The 18,491-nt window shown below is 47.9% G+C and overlaps 1 protein-coding gene across 2 annotated transcripts in view; it reads left to right on the top strand.

The window, feature by feature from the left end:
* The window catches only part of CDA (cytidine deaminase), a 30,340-nt gene extending 14,585 nt beyond the window's left edge, over nucleotides 1-15,755 (top strand). Inside the window, exons 3-5 of one of the 2 annotated variants that reach the window (XM_032303817.1) lie at nucleotides 4,511-4,568; nucleotides 14,298-14,370; nucleotides 15,588-15,755. In XM_032303817.1, the coding sequence (XP_032159708.1) occupies nucleotides 4,511-4,568; nucleotides 14,298-14,342 (103 nt within the window). In that variant the 3' untranslated portion in view covers nucleotides 14,343-14,370; nucleotides 15,588-15,755. Of the gene's footprint in view, nucleotides 1-4,510; nucleotides 4,569-8,013; nucleotides 8,932-14,297; nucleotides 14,371-15,587 lie in introns of those variants that run through there. The other variant, XM_032303816.1, reaches the window with a different exon arrangement.
* The last annotated feature ends 2,736 nt before the right edge of the window (nucleotides 15,756-18,491 follow it).

Below are 18,491 nucleotides of genomic sequence, written 5' to 3'. Positions count from 1 at the left end.
GTAGGCAGAGAGGCAGGCAGAGAGAAAGAAAGGGGAGGAAGCAGGTTCCCTGCTCAGCAGAGAGCCCGATGCGGGGCTGGATCCCAGGACCCTGGGATCACGACCTGAGCCGAAGGCAGAGGCTTTAACCCACTGGGCCACTCAGGCACCCCCAAGATCCCATTTCTTTATAAGATCCTAAACTTTGCCTCAGTCTGGCCCCGAAGTGGACCAGGCTATTGAAGTCTATTTTCCTGAGCGACTGGAGTTAAGGGGCGCTGACGGAGAAGGGCCCAGCTTCCCAGAGCCTTCCCTTGTCACCAAGGTCTGTCCTGGCTTCCCTTCAGCTTAGGGAGGAATAAATGAGGCTGTGCTGGGAACATTTTGTGCAGATGAGCAGAGCTCAGGATGTGGATTACACTTAATTTAAAAGCAGGGTGTGGGGAAATAACTCATACAAAGCTGATCCAAGAAAATAATGGTATTCTGGGTGAAAAAGAGGCCAAAGTCAACAAAAGAGGATAATGGCACGGGAGCTTTGCTCTGTTTAGAATGTTCTAAATGAATGGCTTTTTCTCCTCGTCATTATCTACTTTTAAAAAGGACTGGGTAGGGACGCCTGGGTGGCTCAGTGGGTTGGGCGTCTGTCTTCAGCTCGGCTCATGATCCTGGGGTTCTAGAATTGAGTCCTGCATTGGGCTCCTTGCTCAGAAGGGAGCTTGCTTCTCCCTCTGCCTGATCTGCCTGCCTCTCCCCTTGCTTATGCTCTCTCTCTCTCTGTGACAAATAAATAAAATGTTTAAAAAATATTAAAAATTAAAATTAAAAATTAAAAAAACAGGACTGGGTATCACCAGTGGTGATTAGCAAATGTCCTTATTTACATTAAATCTGCATTTTTCTAGCACCCAACTACTCTGCTCCAGGGATCCAGCCTGCCCCAGCGTCCCTGAGCCAGCAATGCAGCCATTATTACATTAATGACTTGGTAAATTGGGTGCGTGGGTTTGCAGAATGAGTGGAAAGTGCCAGTTCCCTTGTTACACTGATGGGTGTGAACAGTTTCAGAGAGCCCCTTCGAGAGCTCCAGGACGTGTGGAGCTCCAGAGTGTGGAGCCCAGGATGGGATTTTGCTAACAGAAAGCTAAGCTTGTCCCAGGGTGGGCCCCAGTGTAGGCATCCAAGGCGATCAGTTTCCAGTCCGTTGCATCTGATAAGGATGGTCCCAGCACATGAGCAGAATCAGCACAAATACAGAAACTGTCAATCCCAGCACAAGGTGGGAGAGGTCGATGTCCTGCTGCACCAACCATATTTCGGGGCGTGTCTTCTCCCAAGCTTTCGATTCTTACTCTTAACAGGAAGATTGAGTAATGGTTAAAAACCCTGGTTCCGGGGTTAGTGAGACCTGGGTAACCCTGTTCCACTGCTTTTCGTCCCTAGCATGGAGGAGATTAACACACACCCCCTGGGCTGTCACCACGCGACAGGAAGTGATTTCTGTACAGGTGCTGGCACAGAGTATGCAACAAATTACAGCTATTGTTTTCACTTTATCCTTTACACCTATCCCTTTTCAAGCTGCAAAACTCCCAAAGGCAGAGCCCGCAAATCCTGGATTCAGATTTTGGTCCTGCTAGCTCTGTGACCTTGGGCAGGTCATGTCATCATCCACGACCTATAACATAAGGATGATAAGACTACCTACATAGCCCCTACCTTATGGGGTTGTTAGGGGATTAAATGAGTTCATGTCCCTGAAGTCCTTAGCACAGGAGCCCGGCACAAAGAAGTGCAACGTAAGGGGAAGCCAGTACTGTTACCAGGCTCTCTCTCAACCTAAGAGCTATGCTGCCTGGAAGTGATTTCTTCTGACCTTTGAAGCCAAAGCCAAGTCCAACTTCCTGGTTGAATGCATGTTCACCCCACCCCCTTGAAGACCCTAATGCCAGTCACCTCGTCCAGGGAACTGTCCTTTGGACAGCTGGCCATGCATATCACAAGAATGAGAAAGGGAGTGGTGAGCTTGGCAGAGGCCAGATTATACAAGGCCTTACAAGGCATGGAAAGGAGGCTGAATTTCAATCAGAATGCCTCTACCATGGTCTTTTTTTTTTTTTTTTTAAGATTTATTTATTTTAGGGGAGATGACACAGAGAGAAGGGAAGATGGGGAGGGAGAGAATCTGAAGCCGACTACCCGCTGAGTGTGGAACCTGACGTGGGGCTTGATCTCACAACTCCGAGATCATGACCTGTGCCGAAATCAAGAGTCAGAGTTCAACCAACCGAGGCACCCAGGGGCCCCCGTCCTCTCCCATGGTCTTAACCACAGCCTGCCTGTTTGGAAGTATAAATATGCAGACTTTATCTCCTCTTCCAGACAGTAAGATCCCCGAAGATAGAGATTCTCCAGTTGGTCTTTGTTGCTCCTTTCCCGTGCCTGCCTGGTATGGTCAACATGTATGGGGAAAAGTAAAAAATAACACAGGATCCAGCCTCCAAAGAGCTTCTGGAAGGCTCTGGCTGCAACACCTGTCACCTGGTAATCATAAGGGTTCATTTGGCTCAGTGTGCATCCTGGGTCACAGGTCCCCACCCTCTCACACCCCCATGGGCTTTTGTTCTGAAGCTGGGAGCCTGCTCAGAAAGGACTCACCTTTCCATGCAGCACAACCTTTCTTTGGAACCCCACATATGAAAGGGAGTTACGAGGATTCGATGAAATAACACAATTATCACTGTCTCTTCCCTCAGCTGCTTTATGCCATCCCTACCATCTGTGTCGATCTCTACCTCATGCATCGTTGGTTGGTTCATTAGTCAATTTATCTGGCTTCTCTCACTAGTCCTGACTCCTGAGTGCTATGAGTTTTGTCTGTTTTGCTCATTGCTGTATCCCCAGCACCAACAGGGCCTGGCACAATGCACCAATAAACATTTGTCAGTTAAAATGAGATAATTCATTTAAGTGCTTTGCAGGATGCCTGGAACCCTCCAGGCACATATTAAATAATATGGTAATCATTGCCAACATATATATGATAAGTTAATTTTAAATTATATGTAAGTTATATATAATAAATCTGTATGAGGAGGTACTAAAATGAAGACAGAGCTAATACATGTAAAGGAATGAGTGCCTAGTAGTATAGGCAGTAGTGATACGTGTAGACCACTCTAAGGTTTACAAAGCCCTTGGCACACTTTTTTTTTTTATTAAGATATTTTATTTATTTATTTATTTGACAGAGAGAAAGATCACAAGGAGGCAGAGAGGCAGGCAGAGAGAGAGGGGGAAGCAGGCTCCCTGCTGAGCAGACAGCCTGATGCGGGGCTCGATCCCAGGACCCTGAGATCATGACCTGAGCCGAAGGCAGAGGCTTAACCCACTGAGCCACCCAGGCGTCCCGCCCTTGGCACACTTTATCTCATTTTGTCTTCCAGCATTCCTGCAAAGTAGGTGCCATGATTCCCTACATGTTACAGGCAAAGAAATGCACACTGAATGGGTTAAAATGACTTGGTTAAAGTCACACATGGTTAGCGAAAGGAGGAGCCAACGAAAAGCCAAAGCTGAAGTCCTGTGTTCTTGCAGAGGTCTCTCAGAGCTGTGGGTCTAGAAGAGCAAGGATGATGATGTTAGTGGACATAACCGCTGGTGCTCCAGCAGACTTGGCGGCCCCTACTGTTAAACTCACCTTCCTTAAGAGCCACCCCTCATCCTGCTCAAAGCTAGAGGACTGCCTGTAGGTGGCTCCTTTCTGAGAGGCCAACCCTTGGCTGTAAGCATCTCTTCTCTAGACTTCTCAGATGCCAAGAGCCTGTTTTACCCTTTGACTCACATGTCTTATTTTTTTGCATGCCGCAGGGCCTTCGCACATACTATTTCTGTTGCCTGCAGCACAGAAAAACATGGGGCTTTGGTCTAGCACCTCTGTTAGTTACTTCATTTCACTGCATCTGTTTTCTTGCAGATAAAATGGTCATTCTGACACTCAGGTTGCACTGAGAATTCAAAGAAATAATGGATAGCCAATGCCGGGTACAGATCTTGGCACACAGTAGCTGCTTGCTAATGGTGACTTAGGAATGCTCCATTTCCTCCAAGAACAGGACCAAATGCCATCTCCTCCACAAAATATTCTCTATTGTTCCCCTGTCAGGGATTGTCTCCTCTTAGAGTACGTTCTTACCGCGTTTTGTTTAAAATGATAATTCATCCAGGTGTCTGCTTGTTCACTGGGCTGAGCAGACTCCTGAAGGCCAGAGAGATATTCCTCTTAACCTTTGTGTCCCTGGAGTGTGGGTGACAGTGAGTGTTTTGTGTCCCCGGAGTGTGGGTGACGGTAAGTGCTCACTAAACGTTTCCCAAAGGCACTGATGAAAACGACACGCCTCTGGTTGGAAACTGCCTGGTGGGATGGGGTGTGACCTCATCCAGAGCTGGGCAGAGCCTCGGGGCCTGATCTCCACAGCTATCTTCATGCCTCAGGAGAGACTGATCCGGGTTTGATTCTCTGTCCCCACAGTGACCTGCAAGATGACTTTATCTCACCCTGCGGAGCCTGCAGGCAAGTCATGAGAGAGGTAAGCACCTTGCCTTTCTGGAAAAGGTACACCAGCTGCATCCCTGGCCTCCCAGGCTGTGGGAGCAAAGCCAGGCTGCCAGCCAGGACACATAGCTACCGTCCTGTGTGCCCTGTTGGCCGACAAGCTTGCCCAAGCTTGCATGAACCACTGGAAATTATTCCTTCATACAACAGCCACTGGAGTGTCTGCTGTGTGCTGAGCACTGAGCTAGGGCTGGGGAGACAGCAGTGAGCAGACAAGCCAGGCCTTGTCCTCATAGTTCACAGTCTAGTGCAAGAGACAGACAACAAACAAGGAGCAAAATAAACAGTTTCTGAGAATGATGAGGGCTATGGAGAAAAGAGTGCAGAAAAAGGAATCCGAGGTCAACAAACATTGGTCTAGGGCAAAGCCAGCCCCATCCCCTTACTTTTGTAAATAAAGTTTTATTGGCACACAGCCCCGCCCATTCCTGTATGTTTTGTCTGTAGCCGCTTTGGCCCTACGACAGCACAGCTGGACAGTGACAAGGAAGCCCTGTGGCCTGCAGAGTCTAAAATAGTTCCTGTCTGGCCTGTTACAGAAAAATAGTTTGCCCACCGCTGCTTTAGATAGCCAGGAAGGGCCTGTCTTGGAGGATGACATCAGCGCAGAGATATAAATAATAAAAAATGAGGCAGACAAAGGTCTAGAGAAGATTTCCAGGCAAAGGAAGCAACATGTTTAGTGCCCATACACTTGGTGAGTTTGATTAAGTCGTGAGAGGGCCAGAGAGGCTGAAACACAGTGAATAAGGAGGAGAAATGATGGGACTGAGGGCCTTATAGGCCATGGGACAGGGGGTACACTGGATTCCAAAAAGAAAGGGGACTGAGGAGTGCCTGGGTGGCTCAGTGGGTTAAAGCCTCTGCCTTCGGCTCAGGTCATGATCCCAGGGTCCTGGGATCAAGCCCCGCATCAGGCTCTCCAGCAGGGAGCCTGCTTCCTCCTCTCTCTCTCTCTGCCTCTCTGCCTGCTTGTGATCTCTGTCTGTCAAATAAAATAAATAAAATCTTTTAAAAAAGGCGGGGGAACTGGATTGTGCCCTTAGAAATGGTGAAAAGCAGATTCGATGAGTTCTTAATGTGGACTCAGTGGTAAGTTTTTTTGTGTGTGTATGTACATTTGGGGAGTGTCAGTAGCTTTCCCAGGCTCCCCAAGAGGTCTGTGTCCCCCAGAATCCCCAAAAGATTAAAGCCACTGGCCTGGAGAATCCCACAGGCCCTTGAACTTCCAGGTGACATCATCAGCCCTTCTAAACACAGCATCTCATTTCATCTTGACCCCAGCCTATCAGGGAAGTGGGCGGGCCGGTGCCCCCACTTCCAGAAAAGTAAAACGTCCTGCCGAAGGGCATGCAGCCAGATGGTGGTGAGCTGGCATTCATGGTCAGTTCAGGCTCACTGCTCCTCACGGCCGTCTCCCTGCCTTTGTGGGTCTATAAACAAGACCGATTCCCTTGGGCCCTGGAGGAGATATAACGGTGCTTTGCAGACTAGGAGAACAGGAGCGCCTGGTGCCCTGGAGATGTCTGCTTTTGGAGTTGTTTACATCCTGGGAGAGAAGGGGTTGTTTCCTTTCATTTGCTTTTGTGCCCTGGGGTTTCAAAGCATTGCCTATCTGCAGACAGCTCCATTGTTTTTCTGCTTCTTGCTAGGCCTGCAAACCAGACAGAGTTAGCAGCCCAGGGTTCCCCAATTCAGATGCAAATGCCGCCATAAAGGCATTGAATCCACAATATGGACTCCTCTCACATTCGAGGGGCAGAAATGGCTGCCTAGCACCTTGGCATGTCCAAGGCCATGTGAGGAAACCACATCAGGGTGCCAGCTCCCTGGCTTCCCAGGCCCCAGCTTAGGCCAACTGCTCATTGCTGTTTTCCCCAAACAGATTAGATGTTGGCAAAGGAGAGAAGGTGAATAAAAAAAAGCTGAAGGAGGGAGAGGCAGAACTGAAACCAAAAATGCAAATAACCAATGATGAAGCTTGGGCGCCCAGGATGGGGCCCTTGGACTCACCACCACTCAGGTTTCATCCATACCCTCAGGCAGAGCCTGCCAAGCAGAAAAATCTCCTTCCTTAAAGCATTAATTTAAAAAAAAAAAAAAAAAAATCCAGGGTGCCTGGGTGGCTCAGTGGGTTAAAGCCTCTGCCTTTGACTCAGGTCATGATCCTAAGGTCCTGGGATTGAGTCCTGCATCGGGCTCTCTGCTTGGCGGGGAGCCTGCTTCTCTGTCTCTCTCTGCCTACCTCTCTGCCTACTTGTGATCTCCGTCTGTCAAATAAATAAATAAAATCTTAAAAAAAAAAAAAAATTCAGAGACTGATCATGCCCCGTAATAATGTGATTCAGACAGAAGCGTGGAAAGCCATTAGGCTACTCAACACCAGTCAGTAAGAACGGCTTCCATTAACTGAGCACCTGCTATGTCCAGGCACTATGTCCAGTGCCTTCTGTCCATCATAAGTCTCACAACGCATGGGCAGGCTGAGCCCCAGTTTGCCGACTCCAGCTCTGGAGCCCTGCGTCATGCACAGCTGTCTTCCTGCCCAGTACTTTCTTCTGTTCTTTTTTTTTTTTTCTTTTCTTATTTTTAAGGTTTTTATTTATTTATTTGACAGCTAGAGAGAGAGAGAGAGCACAAGTAGGCAGAGAGGCAGGGAGAGAGAGAAGCAGGCTCTGCTGAGCAGGGAACCCGCCGCAGGACTCGATCCCAGGACCCTGGGATCATGACCCAAGCCAAAGGCAGCTGCCCAACTAACTGAGCCACCCAGGCGCCCCACTTCCTCCTGTTCTTAAAGTCGTTTCACACATCAAGATGCTGAGCCCCAGAGGATCGGATCATTTGTCCAAGATCAAACATCAAGCAAGTTTTAGCTCCTGAAAGTAGAAGAGAAAGATGGGGAGGCAGATCTGAACTAAAATTTCTTCTTTGCTGGCTTTACCCTCTTAAGTGTAAAGTGGGGTATGATAGCACGTACCACAAGAGCAGAGAGTAAAATCATGCATGGGCAGTATCTGGTGTGTAGTGAGCCGGGCGTGTACCTGCTCATGCTTGGGAGGAGTGGAGGACATGCTGGAGGGAAGCAGGGTTTTAGTTGTCCAATGTCCTGGCAGGAAGAGGTCTGGCCCTGGGGGTTACTGTTCCTGTAAAGCCCGGGGCAAGTCTCATCACAGAACAGAGCGCTTACTGCTCCTTAACAAAGTGCTGAGCACTGTTTTAATTGTTCAGTGGGCATTCTTGCATTGGCTCTGTCCTCAAGCTCTCTGGACCAGGTATGATGACTGTCATCCCCACTTTACAGATGAGAAAACTGAGGCACAGAGAGGACCATTCTGCAGCTAGAGTCAGACTCAAATCCAGGTCAGTCCTAACCCCTCGGGCACGCTACCTCCCTCATGATGGCTTTGCTTCTTTTCCAGTTTGGCACCAACTGGGCTGTCTACATGACCAAGCCAGATGGCACCTATGTTGTCAGGACAGTCCAGGAGCTGCTGCCTGCTCCCTTCGGGTCCATAGGCTGGCAAAAGGTCCAGTGAGTTCGGGAAAATGCCCACTGCCTGGAAGAACCTGGGTTTCCACGTGTATTTAAGGGGACAGCTGCCCAGAGAACTTCACGAAGATGTTCTTACAGACCTGGAGACATCTGCCAAGTGGACAGGGCTGGGCAGAGATGGCTTTTCCAAATGCACTCGAGCACGGAGATCTTCACTGAAGCAATAAAGGGTTTCGTTCCGTCCTGGGCCAACATCCCTCCTGGCAACCCACCTTGTCCTTCCTGGGACAGGAACACCCATCCCTTCCTTTCCTTCCCAAGGGCCATCTTTAAAATTCCAGCCAAGTCTGGACTGCTTCCCCATCAGCCTTCCCAAGGTTCTATGCTGTTCTGAGCGACTTTTCTAATCATAGACCTCACAGAGTGCACGTTTTGCTCCATCTCTATCATTGTTCACAACTCTAAGGGTGACAGAGTGATTTGTCTTTCTAGAAAGACCTGGACATCTTCTGCTAGGGGAAAGTGGGACTGTGTACCCTTCGGTGTGGAGAGCTGGCTTTTTAGGCAACTTGCTCCTCCAGATGGGAGGCCCCGCTGGGCTGAGCCAAACTGCCAATGGCCATTTCTAGCGTCTATTTTGGACTCAGGGTAGACCTGAGCACCTCTGGATGCTGTCCCCTCTCCACGGCTGTATCTGAGTGATTCCAAAGTACAAAGGGAAAGGCAGGAGTTCGTCTAGACAGGGTAAAATTGTATCTCTGGGGGCACCTGGGTGCCTCAGTGGGTTAAACCTCTGCCTTGGGATCAGGTCATGATCCCAGGGTCCTGGGATCGAGCCCCACATCGGGCTCTCTGCTCAGCACAGAGCCTGCTTCCCCCTCTCTCTCTCTGCCTGCCTCTTTGCCTACTTGTGATCTATCAAATAAATAATAAAAATAAAATCTTTTAAAAAAATGTATCTCTGAAGACCAACTGTGTGCCGAGTACTTCCCCGTGGATTCTTTTTTCTTTTCTTTCCTTTTTTTTTTTTTTAAAGACTTTATTTATCCATTTGACAGTGACACAGCAAGAAAGGGAACACAAGCGGGGGGCAAGGGGGTTGCCAGGAGTGGGAGAGGGAGAAGCAGGCCTCCTGCTGAGCAGGGAGCCTGACATGGGGCTCAGTCCTGACTCTGGGATCATGACCTGAGCCAAAGGCAAACACTTAACATCTAAGCCACCCAAGGTACCTGCATGGATTATTTTTATTTAAAGTGCCCAGCAGCTCACTAAAGTGGTTATCTACCCCTTCTTAGAGATGAGGGCACTGGGCTTCAGAGAGGTTGAATGACTCACTCTAGGACTGTGGGAAAGCTCAGACCCGAACCCAGGTCTCGGAACTCTGAGTATGGTCTAGAAATAGTGCGTGATCTTTGCCAGGAGCTGTGCTAAGGCATGTAACACATATGAAGGCTTATGTGAACCCTCATTCATCAAGCTCAAAGTGCATTGTCCTCATTTTACCAAGGAATAAATAGAAGCTCAGAGAGGTAACGTCACTTGCCGAAAGTCACACAGCTAAGAGGCAGCAGAGCTGGAACTGGAGTCAGGTCTGTCTGATTCCAAGTGTTTTGTTGTTTCTGGCTTTTTTTCCATTCTCCTGCAGCTGAAGTTTGGCTGCCTTTGTATCTTTTACATGGCAAAAACTGCAAAGTGAAAGATGTGTAAGATATAGTCTGCGCCCTTGAGGAACTAACTCCCAGTCTGACGGAAGAGAGATGTAAACAGGTCAAGTGCATGGAAATATACACAGTGATCCAGGTGAGTACCGGATGCGAGGTGGGTACAGTCGAGGTGCCATGCTGCCTTCTGGGGTGTGAGGAGGTTAGGGAGGGGACCATTGCATTGATGCACTGGTTATCAAACCTTGTCCGCCTATCTGTCTTTTGCCTTTCTCTCTCATGCACACACAGAGTTAGGAAGGTGAGGCCTCAGGAAGGAAGGGAGCCAGGTTGGCCCTCTAAAGGGGGCTGATGGCTCTGGGTGTCCTCCCTGGAAGTTGGCGGTGGGACCAACCCCACTGGATGAGTGAGAATAGAGCACAGATTTCTTCTTTCCTAGACAGGCAAGTTGCTGGGGGTGCTTGTAGTGGACAGGCAAGTCATCCCTTTCCTGTGAGTCTTTCTACTCAGGTCCAGAGCTCGTGGAAGTATTGCTGTCTGGCTTCTCCACAATACACCCAGACCTCCCCCCTGCCGCCATCTTGGGAGGCAGGAACATGGTCCCAGCATGGCTGCACGGCGCAGAAGTCGACTCTGCCTTTCTTTAGAAGTGGTCGACGGGGTCTTCAGCTTAGTCTCCTGAATGTTCTCAACAAAGTGGGATGGAGAAAGAAAAAAAAAGAAAGTTGAAAGAAAATGCACTAAGATGTTAACATCAGTTAAAATTCTGGTCAATGGGAATCTCAGTTCATGATTTGTTTTCTTTGTACATATCTGAATTTTTAAAAAATATTTTATTTATTTATTTAACAGAGAGAGACATAGCAAGAGAGGGAAAACAATCGGGAGAGTGGGAGAGGGAGAAGCAGGCTTCCCACCAAGCAGGCAACCTGATGGTGGGGCTCGATCCCAGCGTGACCTGAGCCGAAGACAGACACTTAACAACTGAGCTACCCAGGCGCCCCCATATCTGAATTTTTTTAATTTCCAAAATGTTTTAAAGAACTTTAAAAAATGAGAGAGCCCAGTGGGTTTCAAGTTTGGAGCCAGCCAGCCTCCAAACTAGGTGGCTTTGGGCAAGCTGTTTGATTACTCTGAGACTCAATTTCCTCATCTCTAAGACAAGGATGATAGTGTCCACCCCATAGAATTGTTGTGCGGATTGAATGAAATCCTGAGCCCAGAGGTGGATCCTCAGTGAGCTCTCTTTGATAAAATCAGTCATGACTTTTATTAAGGGTGACAAATGTTGGTCCTTTGAGAACGGATTTGATTTTTACCAACAAGCCCATCTACCTGTTCCTTTAACAATGATTGATCTGATGCCTACTGTGTTCTAGGGCTGGTGCCAGACCCTGGGGACACGGCAGTGAATAAGACAGATAAAATTCCTGCCCAGTTCTCAGTTTACCCCCTGGGAGATGAGATCTAAAGATTATAGGACGTCATGACAGTCACTGAGGGGAAGACAGCACTCTGGAAGGAAAGCAGCCAGAGTGGAGCTTGTTTGAGAATGGAAGGGCAGCGCGGAGGAGAGATCCGCAGCCAGACCACGAGAAGAGTCCTCCCACTAGGGAACAGAGCTGGGGAGGGGTGAAGAATGCGGACTGCCAGAAGCACCAAGTTCAGTGTCCTTAATACGTCCGTGGAGACAGACTGGGGAAGACAATCCTCAGAGATCCCAGAATTACTCAAACAATGACCGCTTGGAAGAACAGGACTCCCTTGGTTAGAGAGAGGCTGGGATGTTTGTTTAAAATAAAAGGATTCTCGTTTTGTGTCCCCTGTTCTGAGGCCCTGTGATTTCAGAGCAGCACATGCACTGTTATTCAGAGCTGTCTATGTTTTTTAGGACTCTAAAGCAGAGTCCCAGATTCCCGTGGAAAAAAATAGAAGCATGTATATTTCTGAGGTTTTTGGCAGCCGCTGCTAATTGCTCATGTAAAATAGAAGATTCTTGAGGATTTCCTTTTAGCGGGGAGGGAAGCACAGCTATAACTGACAGGTACAAGGGGTACTTTGGGTGCCTAGGTCAGAAGTGAGGCTAGAAATTACTATTCATGAATAAATAATGGAATGGCCTATCTCTCACACTTAGTATTTTGTGTATGATTAAGGACACAGAAACAAACATGGAAAGAACATCCAATGTGTTACCCATATTTTTGAGGACCAGGGTAAGGGACAGTTAAGGGGAGGGGGATTAAAACCTCAACGACTGAGCAGGAAAAAATAGGGCATAATGATTGCATTATGTACCGATTGCCGTGTAACAAATTATGCCTAAATCTTGCAGTAGCCTAGGACAACAAAAATGTATTATTTAACAGTTTCTGTAGGTCAGGACTCTGGGCAGAGGGAGGTCATTTGGCTCAAGGTCTTGTACAAGGCTGGGGTTTAGATGTCAGCCAGGGCTGTGGTCTCCCTTGAAGGCTTGACCAGGAAATGGTCCACTTGGAAGCACACTCACATGGTATTGACGGGATCAGGTTCCTGCGGACGGTTGCTGTTACTAGTCCTTGCTACATGGGCCTCTCTGCAGGGCAGCCTGCAACACAGCAGCTGCCTTCCCACAGAACAAGTGAACAAGACAGCAGGAGAGAGTGAGCCAGATTCCTTTTGTAACCCAACCACAATGGTAACATCGCATCCCTTTTGCCAAAACAAAAAAGCCATATAAAAATTCAGTAGCAATCCTGTAGCTTAAATACTACCGGGTAAATGCAGCAGTTGGTCCAGAGGTGGTGGGGAAGGTTAATCAGGGATGTGTGTAAGATATTTGACATTCTGAACTGCTTCCTTCTGGCTCCTCTCTACCCCCTCCCTCCTTCCCAGGGGGAGTGAGCACTGTGATTGGGAATTTAATCAGCCCCTTCCCCTCTCCTCCCCCTTGGGCGCCAGGCTGCCCACAGAGGGCTGTCAGGCAAGAGCTAGAGAGCCAGCAGGCCCCACGCTGGGTGCTGGGGACCCAAGGTTTCAAAATCACAATCCCTGAACTAACAGAACTAACAGTATAAAGGAAGAGACAGAGAGGAAGCATCCAGCCTAGTCTAGGAAAGGTCAAGGAAGTCTTCCTGGACTAGTTATGAACGGGGATCCTTTCTAAGAGGTAAATCAAGACAGAGGCACCTGCATGTTGCTTGGGACATCTGCAAGTAACTCAGTATTGCTGGGCCATAAATAAAGGTCAGGGAAGGGGGCCAAGAAGAAAGATGCCAGGGCCAAACAGAGAAGGACTTGCTGTACCAAGCCGAGGAGGTTGGGCTTTGAGGGGCAAAGGGCAAGGGCAAAGAGCCTGCAAAGGACTGTAACAGCAGGGGACATGGCCATGTTTCTACTCTGAGTTATCACTGCGGGGCAGCGAATTTATAGGACTGGAGCCACAGAGTGTTGAATTTCTGAGCAACACACCTTCTCCCTGACCCCCATCATGTTTTTCTCCATCTCGGCCAGACGAACAAACACCCTTCTTCCCAATGTAGTCTCTCTCTCTCTCTCTCTCTCTCTCTGCCCATCACGGTCTGGCTCTAACCTCCAAAAACTGCAGCCCAGGAATTTCAAGTAGCCGGATTTTGATCTCGTAGCAGCTTTGCTCGGCCAACAGTTTTAGCAAAAACTCCTCCACCTCTGCTGGCAATTTAGAGATAGCATTTCTGAAATGGTCTGTGGATACAGGATGTTGCTGCTCCGGGAAAATTTGTCTCCTGCCAGGAGGAGACAAAGAGCATGAAATGCTGCCAAAGGACGTTGTCCACAAGGGAAGGTCAAACATCCCTCAACACTTCTTTTTTTTTTTTTTTTTTTTTTTTTAAGACTTGTCTTTTTCCATTTTTACACCAGCATCAGCTTTTTCTCCCCTGTGTCCTTTGGGGGAAGGTTAAGAGATGCTTCTTAGGAATATTACCAAAACAACACAGTCTTGTCACCTGGAGGGAATAATGTACAAGGAAGACAGAGGGACGCCACAGAGCTGTGTGTCAGAGAATGTCCTAGGGCTTCTTCAAGGACTCCCTCTTTTCTCCTCGAATTCCCGTGGCTGAACATAGCAAACCACGCCTGGTACGAGTCGACATGTAATAAACGTTCTAGGGATGGAAGAGGGTACACAGACAGCTCCACAGAAGACCACATACCCCACACCCTTCCCCAACTTCATCGTCCTGGCATAACACAGAAGAGACAGAAGAGGTTTCCAGAGGATGCCCTGAGACCTGAGGCTTGGGGCCACTCTCAGAAGACTTTTCCTTCTTAGGGGGACTGAGGGGGGCGAGTGGAATCAGGGTCACAATCTCTAAGAAAGTCAGCTGCTGTGTCTCACCACATGAGGCTGTTTCTCTGCCCCGAGAACAGAGAACACAGAACCCCTGCGATTTCTTGGGAAGCCTCTCATTTAGAAATCCACTCGCCTGCCCTTTCCATACAGAGGGCAGTGGAAGACTCGAGCTTTGTGCTGTGCTTGATTCAGACCTGTCAGAAGAAACATCGATTTTTTTGTTGTTTGTTTTTGCAGGAGAACTCTCTGTTGAACCAGAAAGTGCCACAGAGGGCTAATTAATATCACTCTGGAGAGTTCCTTTCTGCAGGTGGGTGGGTTAAGCATCAAGGGCTGGCGAGGTGGTCTGCAGCTTAGGGGAACAAAACCAAAGGGGGACAACAAATGCCCTCTTTAATCAAAAACACTGGTACAATGTCCCTGTCCCTTCAGTGAATACCTCTTACAAGCTGGGTAATTCATCACAAGCCTTAGGGTAAAATGTTCCATTCCTAGGATAGTAAAGAAAATCCTTGTAGTTAAAACATTCAGTCTCTCTGAGAACCTCTTGTTCCTTCTCAGTAAACATTAAAGAGAAGAGCTGTGACGACAATGACACAGAGCAGATGAATAGATGTAAACTTCAAATGAGACCTTTGCCCCGACTAGGTTTCCATGGATCAGCCTGAGATTACCGGAGTGTGAAGTTTCTCCAACCTTCTCTTCCTCCGCTTTGTCCAAAGGGCAGTTTCAATGGAGCATTTAAAATTATAATTTAAAATTCTCTGAGATCCACTGAAAAGAAAAAGATAATACCTGATGTCTATGTGCCCCTAGAAAGAGGAAAGAAACTCATCTATGTATCTATGTATGTCTCAGGGCACCAGTGTGGCTCAGTGGATTAAAACCTCTGCCTTCGGCTCAGGTAATGAACTCAGGGTCCTGGGATCAAGACACAACAGGCTCTCTGCTCAGTGGGGAGCCTGCTTCCCCCCTCTCTCTGCCTGCCTCTCTGCCTACTTGTGAACTCTGTCTGTCAAATGAATTAAAAAAAAAAAAAAAAGTGATACATATCTATGTATGTCTCTCCCAAATTAATATGAAGGGGTGTCATCAGGGCCCTGCAATTTCTCCTGATAAAAGAGATCAGGGGCGCCTGGGTGGCTCAGTGGGTTAAAGCCTCTGCCTTTGGCTCAGGTCATGATCTCAGGGTCCAGGGATCCAGCCCGGCATCGGGCTCTCTCTGCTCAGCAGGGAGCCTGCGTCCCTTCCTCTCTCTCTGCCTGCCTCTCTGCCTCTCTGTGATCTCTCTCTCTGTCAAATAAATAAATAAAATCTTAAGAAAAAAAAGGGAGAGAGAGAGAGAGAGAGAGATCAGAACACACACACACACACACACACACACACACACACACACACACTGCTCAGACAGTTGACTGACTACCTGTTCCTAGCCAGGGGTCCACCCTATGGCCAAGCAAGCCTGGGGGGTAGGTGATTGAAGACTCCTTCCAGCATTAACATGTCCCCCTTGACTTCATATTTAAGGTGGAAGAAAGGGGTTGAAACATGTTCTCTCTTGGTGTCCTGCCTCTCCCACAACACCATCATCAGGAGAATAGAAGAGAGGATGCTTCCTAATGTTGGCCGGCCCTGAACAATGGTAATTCCCATCCTCTGTTTCAGAAAGAGGTTGACTCAGATGTTTGCTACTGCAGAGCCAAGTTCAACTCCAGGTTTACAATACAGCAAAGTTCATTATTAAAATGCATTTGTTGTTTGAAACCACTAAGTTCAAAGACAGTAAACTTTGTGAACTTTAACACACTATCCAAAATAAGTTCATTTTGGGGGGCACCTGGGTGGCTCAGTCGTTAAGCATCTGCCTTCAGGTCATGATCCCTGGGTCCGGGTTCCCCCTGCTCAGCGGGAGGCCTGCTTCTCTCTCTTCCACTCACCCTACTTGTGCTCCCTCTCTCACCATCTCTCTCTCTGTCAAATAAATAAAATCTCTAAAAAAAAATTTATTTTTTAAAAAACTGAGACCGTGAGTTAGACCAAACTTCTCAAAGAAGTTCCCATGATGTTAAAAAGAGGTTTATGTAAAATGTTTATTGAGATATTACATACAGGAAATTGCACAAGCCAGAGTGTAAATCTAGATGAGCTTTCATCAAGTGAACGTACCCAGATCAAGAAAGAGAAGGTCACCAGCCCCCAAATCCTCCTTGAGTCTGCTTCTAGTAACCAGCTCCCCAGGCCAACTGCTCTCCTGACCTCTGACACTGTAGATCAGTTTCACCTGCCTCTGAACTTGATGCAGATGGAATCATAGTAATCATTCCTTTCTATGTTTGCCTGCCTTCCCGATCAATGTATTTATAAAATATATCCATGCCGTTGCACGTAGCTGTAGGTACTTTTAGGCTATTTAGTAGTCCACTGGGTGAACATATATAATTTACCAAGTCTGCTGTAGATGGCCATCTGAGTTTTTCCAGTTTTACACTATGAGAAATAGTGCTACTACAAACATTCTTGGGGAAATATATATGCATTCCTCTGGTCTATACCTAGGAGTGAAAAATACCAGGTTCCCATTTAATGCCTATGTTAGTTTCAACATGTTTAAATTCACCAATTCAAGGGTGCCTGGGTGGCTCAGTGGGTTATGCCTCTGCCTTCGGCTCAGGTCGCGATCTCAGGGTGCTGGGATCGAGCCCCACATCGGGCTCTCTGCCAGCAGGGAGCCTGCTTCCCCCCTCTCTCTCTGCCTGGCTCTCTGCCTACTTGTGATCTCTCTCTCTCTCTCTCTCTCTCTGTCAAATAAATAAATAAAATTCTTAAAAACAAACAAACAAACAAAAAAGTCAAGGAAAGAAAAAAGAAATCACTCAGTACAAATCCCTTGATCAGCCGTTCCTAACAGCGGCTTTGGGTAAAAGGGCTTTGCCACTAACAGGCAATGTGACTTTAGGCAAGCTGCTCCGTGTCTTGGGGCCTTAGTTGACACATTGGAAAAACGTAGACTTCAGGCGAGATTTCTCGTGGGGGGTCCTAAGAAGGGAAGAGGACTGTGGGTTCGTAGAGAGGAGCCTAAGGGCATGAGGGGGTGGGATGGGTGTTTCAGGGAATCCATAATAGCTGAACTTGCCGTTTTGAGAAAGGAACACTTTATTGCTATTATAAAAACCTAGTAGAAACAGAAGTGGAAAGGGAAAAACAAAGGAATCTACACACAGACAAGGGTACTAGGAAGCAGTAAAGGAGAATAAGGCAAAGTTACATCTGCAGGATCTTACAACATCCAGCCTCATCAGCTGGGGAAGCCCCTTGGAGACAGCCAAGCTGGAGGCTGCATTGAGAGGCCTGGGCTGAACATCCTCCCCTCAGGTGGGACTTCTACCCACCGTCCCCATAAGGGCCAGACTTCTACGGCAAATATTGGAGTCTGAAGTTAAACATTTGTTTGCCTACATACAGTTTGGAGGAGCAAGCTGCATTCCTCCATTATCATGACTTTACAGCAAGGAGCCTGGGCTAGGTGTGTTTGACCACCCCCCTCCTGGATTCCATTCTGGGGGGCCAAAAGGGATATAAGGCAAGTTGTATAGCTCTTTGGAGTCCAGACCAGAAAAGCTAGTTTTTGGTTTTTTTTAAGATTTTATTTGAGGGGTGCCTGGGTGGCTCAGCGGGTTAAAGTCTCTGCCTGTAGCTCAGGTCATGATCTCAGAGTCCTGGAATAGAGCCCCACATCCAGCTCTCTGCTTGCTGGGGGGCCTGCTTCCTCCTCTCTCTCTGCCTGCCTCTCTGCCTACTTGTGATCTCTCTCCATCAAATAAACAAAATCTTTAATAAATAAATAAATAAATAAATAAAGATACAGGGGGTGGGGGGATAAAGCGCAGAGGGAGAGGGAGACGCAGACTCCCTACTGAGCGGGGAGCTCAAGTTGGGGTTCCATTCCATGACTCTGAGATTATGACCTGGGCCCAATGGCAGATGATCAAACAACTGAGCCCCTCAGTCACCCCCAGAAGGGCCAGTCCTAACCTGGAGCCCAGCTAAAGTCAACTAAGCAGGCTCCCAAAGTCTTTCATGCAGGAATCTCATAAACAACATTCTTTAGCCTGCCTGTGTGGGTGCAGGTCGGGGTGGTCGGTTACGCAGGACAAATCACAGAAACCTCCATCCAAATAGTGCAGTGCGCAAGGACTCAACAATCGGGGCAACGTGAACTTTCATCTCAGCTCTGACACCGCATGTGACGACAGACTGTCACCTTGCTTTCCTTGCCTCAGTTTCTTTATCCATAAAAATGGCATCCTGTGCGAAAATGAAATGAATTAACAGATGTAAAGAGTCTGGCGCGACGGGCAATGGTCCATCAATATCAGTTTCCTTTCTCAATTTCTCTATTTCGCCCAGGAGCAGAGATGTCCACACTCGAAA

Source organism: Mustela erminea, chromosome 10 (assembly GCF_009829155.1).
Source record: "Mustela erminea isolate mMusErm1 chromosome 10, mMusErm1.Pri, whole genome shotgun sequence".
NCBI lineage: Eukaryota > Metazoa > Chordata > Mammalia > Carnivora > Mustelidae > Mustela > Mustela erminea.
Note: the sequence above shows the minus strand (reverse complement) of the source record. Positions and strands in the feature narration are given on the sequence as shown.